Here is a 9,527-nt window from a genome sequence, read left to right as displayed (position 1 = left end):
GAGGATGAGAGAAGCAGGCTTGGGAGCAACCTCAGATCTCATCCACAGCAGCCAGGCAGCACTGTAGAAACAGGCTCAAGGGGAAAGAGAATGGATGGAACTGATGGCTCTTTGGCTCATTTTTAGAGAATAGGGCTGTCATCAGCCTCAGGAGACCACTGGCCCATCTTGACTTCAGCAAAAGTTGTGCTAAAAGAATTGGCAAAAGTAAGGGATGTGTTGCAGAGACCCGGGGCTTCCTGTGTTAGTGTTTGAAGTGCAGGAGGAAGGGGAGAGAAACCTTCCTCTGTAATGGAAATCTGCTTTGAACAGCCCACAAAAAGCAGAACACTAAGCTCTCTGAAAAAAACTTGGCATTTCCAGTGGAAGATGCCATAATAGACACATGGCATTTGGCTTTTGCTGATTTATCACCTTCTTTCTTGTGGGAACTATACACATCAGAGGGGTAAAAACTAAATTGAAGCAATCAAGATGTGATGGTGATGAGTTCCACAGGCAACATCCTAAGCAAGAATTCTTCTTCAGAGCTAAATAAGGTGTACGTTGAATCAGAAACTACCACCTTCTTAGAGCTTACACTGCCCATAGTGTGCACTGGCTGAGGCAGGTGCCCTGCAGAAGAAAAAAAATTAAAAAACCTGTTAGTGCATAATTAAAAACTGGGTTATGAGGCATAAGCACAAAGAAAGCAAGCAACAGGCTTGCTCCAATTGTCATAATTCTGAACAACTGACCTTGAACCCTTAATAGGCTTCTTTTAGTGTTGTTTCTTGTGGTGTTTGTGTGTCCATGAGCGTCCCAGTAACTGAGAACACTCAACAATATGTAGATGTACCCATTCTTTAGGTATATCTAATGTTTAATTTGGATATCACACCCAGAAAGTAAACAAATGCATAAACTCAACAAAAATATCACTGACTCACCATCCAGTCATCCACCTCTTCTCTGCCTCTTTACTCTTGCTGTGTCAAGCCTCTGTCTCCCATCCCCACTGTATTAATTTCCTCCTCTTTTCCCAGGGGCTGTTAAATGTCAGCCCTGGTTTCTCTGGGAATACCAGACTCCGTGTGTGCATTACTGTTTGTATTGGACACACAAGCACAGATTTCAATTTCACAGCAGCTAATACTGTCCATGACTACACCATTCACCTGCCAAGTGCTCTGCCTGCTCATTAAAAACTGGATCATGCTGTGTGAATGGAATAAATACTGTCCCTTGGGCAAGATACCATGAACATTGGTGCAGCTTTCACTTCAGTTTTGTGCATCATGGAAGCTCCTAATTCCCTGTTTTCAGCAATTTGAACAGTGGATAACCTGTTACAGAAATTACAGCTGCAGTGTGATTTCTGGAGAGGAACCATGTCCACCTCACATCCTGCCCCAGAACCAGAGCCCTCAGAGCCACATCCATAGCTCCAGCCTGGCTGAAGGTGCTGAAGGCAAAGGCAGAGCCAGGTTCTGAGTCCACACCAAAGGTCTAAAGGGAACCCAGGAGCTCCCCTTAGTTGCAGTCAGATTTTGGAAAGCCAGAAAAAGCAGCTGCACATTCTTCTGGTGGACTCCTCGTGCCATTGCTCCCCCTGCATGGTTTTATCAGGTGAGGTTATTGAACAGGAGCAGTTGTCAGCCCTTTTCACACAGCCTTGCACCCCCAACAATCAACCTTTTGTTATTTAAGTGCCTCTGCCAATGACAGAAAGGAAGAAGTACTAAAAGGTACCTCACACTCAAAAGGTATTTTCAAAATTTTTTTTTGATTCTGTATTCTGAGGTGGTCAGAAATCTATGAACTCTACCAAAAAGTTTCATAGCCTGATTTCTAATTCTTCTCAGGATATAATCATCATCTCCTTGCTACAGAAATAGGGGAAAAAAGGTGAAAACTTAATATAGAAATGCTATAGACAAGATCTTCTCTATTCAATTCTGTGAGCTTTGAAGGAAATTTGGAGGAAATTATGGCAGACAAACCTGGCTTTTAGTTTTTCGTGGATTACAGAGACTTTTTACATTATCAGAATTTTAAAATTAGTTATCTCCCACCTGTAGTGCTGGGGGTAGGACTAAGGACTAGCTACCATCTAATGTCTTTAACCAGGCTGTGTTGGAACATTTGCAAACACAAATGCAAATGAATGAAGTCTTCAGCAGGGAAATAAGGAGTCTTCCAATTGAGCAATGTGGTTTTGAAAGAAATATATGCACATTTTTACATACAGCCTGGCAAAAAGAAATTCTGCTTTCATCCATGACAAGTGATTGCTAGACTGTCAGTGCAACTGTGCAGCAGCTCTTACAAGGATTGACAGAAAGTATTTCATGATGCTTGGCAGTGAATATAGAAAGGCAACCAAGACCTCCTAAACCCATAGAAGTTTCTATAGAATGCTGCCAAAGTACACAGCACTGCCACTTCTTCAAGTGGTTTTGTCCCCTTAATCCTAGCCAAGATAGATGTTTTTAACTGCTGACCTGCAAATTATTTGGAGCAGCTGCATTTTTAACTGCTCTAGCAGGTAAGGTACAGGTGCTGCCAACTGCCACCTAAGCATGGGCAAGAACAACCTCACATTGCTTGGTATGGGATGCAACAGAAATCTGTCAACTTTTGCAAAGGCCAACACACAAAAAACAACTCCTGAATGGTGGGAGAGAATATCTTCAGCAGTGGAAAAGGGGCAAAAATTTCCTCTACTCTCGATTTTCTTTAAAACTACAAAAAAAGTGTTGGCTCTTAGAGGGAAATTTCCCCTCTCTGAAATTCCTGGCTGGTGCTGTTATTGGGATGACAAGGTGAGCCAGCTTGTCTCTGTCTCCACCCTCTTGATGCAGGAGAGAGTAAAGGCAAATGGGTCATGCAAGGGTGGATCAGGGGGTTTTAATGCTGCCATTTCATATGTGGAAGTGAAATATGTTGTTGCATCTGGAAATGCTGGCCTGCCCAACTCTATAATCACCACGCTGCTCCAGAGGCAGGTCTGTGCTATAGGCTCTGCCTGCATAAATACATGGAGGAGAGCAGCAGGGAGATGTGATACCTGACCCACATAGGAGTGCTAAAGAGGCTTTACTAGCATAACTTGTTTCGCTGGGGGGTAGGGAGGGGTGATAACTTTCCTGTGATGAACAACTACAGAAGGTAATTTTGCTGCTGTAAGAGCATCCACATGCTTTGCTGCTTTAACATCCCAGGACTCCCGAGTGCCAAGGTGCAGCAGAGATCAGACCACTGTGTGCTTCCTGAAGGGACACAGTAAGGAAACTCATGCCAGGCACAGGGCCAAGGAGGAGAAACAAGGAACACCTTTGAGATAAGTCAAGTTTAAAATGCTGTTACCATGCACTGACAAGACTGTAAAAAAGGAACTTTAAGTATGCATGCTTTAAGTAAGCCCATGTTTTTTAATGTGATGCCTCGCATTTAATCTAAGTGCCAAAGTGGAAATGTGAATTTCCTGAGTAGTTTTTCTCTTTCTTCCTGTTCCTCCTATGTATCTGCAGGAGTGGCTCACAATGGGGAAGACAGAATTTATGGTGCACTCCTGAGATCCTTCATCTCAGGATGAAGCACCTTAGCTGCACCAAACCTTCAAGGAGAGCCCAAATGACAGGCAGCTCCCAAAAGAAATGCTCCCCAGCCTGCAGGGCTGCACACAGTGCCTCTTGAGAGATAAAAGGCAGGCTGCTGGGATGTATTCATTCCTGCCTTGAAGATGGTATCACAAGGGATGAGCAGGGCTGCAGCCTGTCTGTGCGCACAACTTCAAACAGACGCTGCGGAGCGGCGGGGCCGGGCTGACTCACCGGGCCGGCTGGGTGGACACAGCCTGTCCGAGCACGTCCCGGCTCCCATGGGCTGCCCTCAGACAGCTCCCTGTCCTCAGCTCCCTCCAAGGGCTCTCACACTGCATCGTATTTTAACCTTTTGGCTTGGTCTTTTCTTTTTGGCTCTTTCCCCTGCAAAGTTACAGCGGAGAATTGCAGGGCAACACGGCTTGGCTTGAGGGGTTTAATTTGGGTGATTAAATTCTCCAGTGTTAATGCCATGGGTGTTGCTCTATTTGAAATAACACCATTCAAACTCAATCAGAAAAATTTATGGAGCCATCAAAAGTTAATACAGGAGTTGCACAAGTGCTAGGAAGTTACGAGCACTTTACGTTCTCCCTTATGGGCTTTGTCTTTCTTGCAGAGCCTTGCTGGAGCGTAGCAGAGTTCAGAAAGCCAGCCCAGGATTTTGACAGGAGCAGCTGGCTTTGCTGTGAGTCAGGAACATGCACAGGATGAGAGACGCTGAGAGCAAAAGCAATGAAATTGCAGATTTCAAACAAGATTACTTTCCTGGCTTTGCCAAGTTCATTTGAAATGTGCAACTGCTCCCCAGAAGGACATGGACACACCAAATGCACCTACTTGGGAAATTGGCTTTATTTCTTTAAGAAACTGGGGAGGGGAGGGGGGAATAGAGACCCACTGGAGTCAGTAGGAAGTTTCCACTAACAGGATCAGAGTTCACTCTACAGTTAGTACAACTTACTGAAAATCAACGTGAAGTTTTTCTCTGTTTTATAAACTAAGTGAATGAATGCAAGGAATCTAGCTCTGAGCTCTTCAAGTTTTCTGCTTCTTGCATTCTGGGGGCTTGTTTGTTCACATATTTGAAAGGCTACTCTGTGCCTTGAGACTATAAATCTTTTCCCAAGCATGTAAGTCAGCACAAGTATCCAATCCTTTACATACCCCACACACAGCCTTAGGTGTGTCACTCCAAAAAAACACTTTTGTAGGAAAAAAAAAAATACAATCTTCCAGTGTTAACCTGTTGCTGTCCTCAGCCACTTTCACCATCTAGATGGAGACCCCACGTCCTTGGTCTCTTTTCCCTGACTGCCCCACAGCTGGAACAGGCACAGAGCAGCATGGCTGAGGTGAGAGGAAGGACAGAAAACAGCACAGGCGTGGGACAAACTGTCTGCTGTCTGCATTTAGTTCCATTAGCTCTGCAAGACACTTAAATAACAAAAAATTGTGTTTAATAACTGGGAAGCGACGCTGAGGAATGCAAACCAAGGGCTGAAAACTAAAGGAAACTATGTGGCAAGGGCAATTACCAGTTGGTTAATAGAAAAAAAAATAGTTCAACCTGCATTTACAATGAAAATGGGTGCTACCTATTCCTCACTGTCATCCCATAGTAGTGGGGTTTTGGTTAAGAAGAGTTTATCTGACAAAGTATTACAGTTTGCAGCAACAACTTTTAATTTACAGATAATCTAGTGCCATTCATACACATATTACCTATTCATTCCTAGGGGAAAAATAAAATTAAAAGTCACAGTACCTTCTCATTCCCAAGGGCCCTCTCTATGTTACAGCCTGGAAATCAAGAGGCAGTGTACCTGGAAAAGCCAGGAAAGTGGTGTGTACCTGAACACCAGGAGCCTGACTGCTGCCTTTGCAGATCTCACTGAAGCCCTCAGCAGGTGCTGAATTTGCTGCAATCGACTTCTCCAATCCCACAGTGATGGCACTGACATTTACCTGCGAGCTGCCCCATAAACCTGAAGTGGTTTTGAGTCATTTGCAACAACAGCTATCAAACAAGCTTTTTACAAGCCTCACATTCTCCCCTGTGATGATTGCAACCCTTTTCTGCATCTAGTGAAGGGAAAGCCACATTCAGTGAGTCCCCTGGAAAGCTGAGAGAAATCCATGTAGTAAACTAGTGTTACATCTCTATTGGTTATTAAATACTAAACAACTTTATTGTTGCCTCCCTTCTCTATGGAATTTTTTTAAAAATATACATCACCTACAAGCTTGAGCAATCAGAGTCCTAAAAGTTGTTTGCAGTGGGGAGAGCTGGCAGGGCAGCACCCACCACGGTTCCCAGGACACCGACGCTGCTGACATCCAAACAAGCAACAAACCAAACCAGGGCAGCCGATTCCCTTCAGCTGCCCACTGCTCTGCAGTTTTTTCCCTTAAAGGACAAGCCAGTCCGAAATGTGCGTGCCATGGTGCTGCTGCAGGAGAGCTCATTAACTCGCAGCGCCTCGGACTCCCAAGCTGCCTGCCAGGTTTTCTGCTTTCTTATACAAATGAAGAGCTCTGCAGACGGTTTGCAGCAAAGCCAGACGGGTTTAACTACTACAGATTTTGCCTATTCTATTAAGTTCAGCATACCAGCTCCTTACTCAGCACTCCCAGCTCCACTTTTGATTGTCTAAAGAGGAGAAAAACACTCAGTAAAGTATTGAAAGCTCAGCGAGCACATAAGCAACCCAAGAATAACTCAGCACTTTACAGCTGCCCACAACCCGGTATCTATTTTACCCAGCCCCACCACCTGCCAAGCGGGACTATTTCTGTTGTCCTCATTTCCCCGCTCTTCTCTCCCAGCCCCAATTCCCCAGACACCGGTTGCGGGTACGAGCCGGTCCTGCCCCAAACAGCACCGGCACAGAACTCCAGGGAATTTTTCCCTGCTGTGAAAATCCCGGGAGCCGCAATCCCACTGTCCCTGCCAGGAAACCGGGGGGCTGCAACACAGGAGACCCCCTCCCCAGCACCCATCCCAAACTGAGCTCCCTCAGGGAGCCCCCATGCTCTCTCCCATTGCCACTCCAGGGGCATCAGCCACCCCTCCACAGCCCAACACCCCCTGCTCCACTGCTGTCACCCCCCAGAGCCACAGACACCAGCAGAAAAACCTTCCTCACCCCCACTCCCTTCCAACCCATCACCACCCCACTACTGCCCCTTCACAGAGAGGAGAAAGAGGATAGATTTATGCTTTTAAAACGTTTTATTTATTACCAAAATTTCCAGAAGCCAAATTTGGCAAATATTTTTTTTTCATCTTTTGTAAAGGTTTTCATGCATAACTTGAAACTTGTCAACTGCAACAGTCAAGTGGTTACTTTAGAAGAGACAGAGACAAACATCCAGAATACAAACGGCTGTATCTGAATTAACAACATTTGTCTATTACTAACCTTATAAAGCAGGACGTGCCTTCCCTCTTATCAAAACCAAGCTGACAGATCTGCCTTTATACACACCCAACAGAATAAACTCTGTTATCGGCAAGGACGTTTTCCTTAAACGTTAGAAAAAAAATAACAAAGCAAAGAATGGAGTGACTGTCCATAAACCAGTCTTTACTTCAGTCCTCTTTAATCTACTTCTTCAATGGTGGGGCCACCAGAGCCACCACCAGCCCCTCCATCTCCCCGGTACAATTTTGTGACGATCGGGTTGCAGAGTTTCTCCAGCTCCTTCTGCTTGTGCTCGTACTCTTCCTTCTCAGCCATCTGGTTGCGGTCGAGCCAAGACACCACCTCCTTGCACTTGTCGAGCACTTTCTGCTTGTCCTGGTCACTGATCTTTCCCTTCAGTTTATCGTCCTCCACTGTCTGCTTCATGTTGTAAGTGTAGGACTCGAGGGAGTTCTTAGCTGCCACCCGATCCCGGTTAGCTTCATCCTCTGCTTTGTACTTCTCTGCTTCTTGCACCATGCGGTCGATGTCGTCCTTGCTGAGGCGACCCTTGTCATTGGTGATGGTGATCTTGTTCTCCTTACCCGTGCTCTTGTCCACGGCGCTGACGTTCAGGATACCATTGGCATCGATGTCAAAAGTGACCTCGATCTGGGGGACTCCCCTGGGTGCTGGGGGGATGCCTGTCAGGTCAAACTTGCCCAGCAAGTTGTTATCCCTTGTCATAGCCCTCTCACCCTCATACACCTGCACCAGGACGCTGCTCTGGTTGTCTGAGTAGGTGGTGAAGGTCTGAGTTTGTTTGGTGGGGATGGTGGTGTTGCGCTTGATGAGAGCAGTCATCACTCCTCCAGCTGTCTCGATGCCCAGGGACAGAGGGGTGACATCCAGCAGCAGCAGATCCTGCACGTTCTCAGACTTGTCTCCCATGAGGATAGCTGCTTGTACAGCAGCACCGTAAGCCACAGCCTCATCGGGGTTGATGCTCTTGTTGAGCTCTTTGCCATTGAAGAAATCCTGCAGCAGCTTCTGGATCTTGGGGATCCGGGTAGAGCCCCCCACCAGCACGATCTCCTGGATCTGGCCCTTGTCGAGCTTGGCATCGCGCAGAGCCTTCTCCACCGGCTCCAGGGTGCCACGGAAAAGGTCAGCATTGAGCTCCTCGAAACGGGCACGAGTGATGGAGGTGTAGAAGTCAATGCCCTCAAACAGAGAGTCAATCTCAATGCTGGCCTGTGTGGAGGAGCTGAGGGTGCGCTTTGCCCTCTCACAAGCCGTGCGCAGCCGCCTCACCGCTCGCTTGTTGCCAGCAATGTCACGCTTGTGCTTGCGCTTGAATTCTTCCACAAAGTGGTTCACCATGCGGTTGTCAAAGTCCTCCCCACCCAAATGGGTGTCACCAGCTGTGGACTTTACCTCAAAAATCCCGTCCTCGATGGTAAGGATGGAGACATCGAAAGTGCCCCCTCCCAGGTCAAAGATGAGGACGTTCTTCTCCCCAGCCCGGGTTCCTTTCTTGTCCAGGCCGTAGGCGATAGCGGCTGCAGTGGGCTCGTTGATGATACGCATCACATTGAGGCCTGTGATGGTGCCGGCGTCCTTGGTGGCTTGGCGCTGGGAGTCATTGAAGTACGCGGGCACAGTGATGACAGCATTCTGCACCTTGCACCCCAGATAGGCCTCAGCAATCTCCTTCATCTTGGTCAGCACCATGGAGCTGATCTCCTCAGGGAAGAAGGTCTTCATCTCCCCCTTGTACTCCACCTGCACCTTGGGCTTGCCTCCCTCATTCACCACACGGAAAGGCCAGTGCTTCATGTCTGACTGCACCGTGGGGTCGTCATACTTGCGGCCGATGAGGCGTTTGGCATCAAAGATGGTGTTAGTGGGGTTCATTGCTACCTGGTTTTTGGCAGCATCCCCGATGAGCCGCTCCGTATCGGTGAACGCCACATAGCTGGGTGTGGTGCGGTTCCCCTGATCGTTGGCGATGATCTCCACCTTGCCGTGCTGGAAGACGCCCACGCAGGAGTACGTGGTGCCCAGGTCGATGCCGATCGCCGGCCCCTTGGCAGACATGGTGTCGGCTGTTTGTGGTGCTGCTCGCCCGTGTCCACCCCGCCCGCTCCAGCTGCTGCCGCGGCGCGATATGCCCAGCTCGCGCCGCCGCCGCCCGTTTTATACCCGCCGCTGCCGCTTCTGGAACCTGCCAGAACCCTGACGGCCAATCCCGATGCCGCTGGAACAGCCGTTTGGCCAATCGCCCCCGCGAGCCGCCGGGGCGTGCCCACCCCCAACGGTCTGGCCAATCAGAACCGCTAGGGCCTACCCGCCAGCCCGCCCCTCGCGAGCCGCGATTCTTCCGGGTTTTTCTCGTGCGCTCTCGCGCTCAGCCAATCCGCGCCGGTGCTGTCCCCTCGCCCCGCCCCCGGCGCGAACCTCAGCTAGAAAGTTCCAGCTGACATGACGTTATGCCAGAGATTGACAGTAGGGCTGTCCAATGGCAGGCGGGGGC

The 9,527-nt window shown here is 48.3% G+C and overlaps 1 protein-coding gene across 1 annotated transcript; it reads right to left on the bottom strand.

Moving 5' to 3' along the window:
- Nucleotides 1–6,800: 6,800 nt before the first annotated feature.
- Nucleotides 6,801–9,295, bottom strand: HSPA2 (heat shock protein family A (Hsp70) member 2). Its single transcript, XM_064714611.1, has one exon. It carries the CDS (start codon nt 9,089–9,091, stop codon nt 7,190–7,192), a length of 1,902 nt encoding a protein of 633 aa, XP_064570681.1. The 5' UTR covers nt 9,092–9,295; the 3' UTR covers nt 6,801–7,189.
- Between the last annotated feature and the right edge of the window lie 232 nt (nt 9,296–9,527).

The sequence above is a fragment of the Zonotrichia leucophrys genome, chromosome 5 (genome assembly GCF_028769735.1).
Source record: "Zonotrichia leucophrys gambelii isolate GWCS_2022_RI chromosome 5, RI_Zleu_2.0, whole genome shotgun sequence".
Classification (NCBI taxonomy): domain Eukaryota; kingdom Metazoa; phylum Chordata; class Aves; order Passeriformes; family Passerellidae; genus Zonotrichia; species Zonotrichia leucophrys.
The sequence above is the reverse complement of the archived record's forward strand: the minus strand, read 5'-3'. Positions and strand labels throughout refer to the sequence as shown.

What these genes read in the sequence shown, in the direction of transcription:
- HSPA2 (XM_064714611.1), bottom strand. Translation starts at nt 9,091, where the DNA reads ATGTCTGCCAAGGGGCCGGCGATCGGCATCGACCTGGGCACCACGTAC.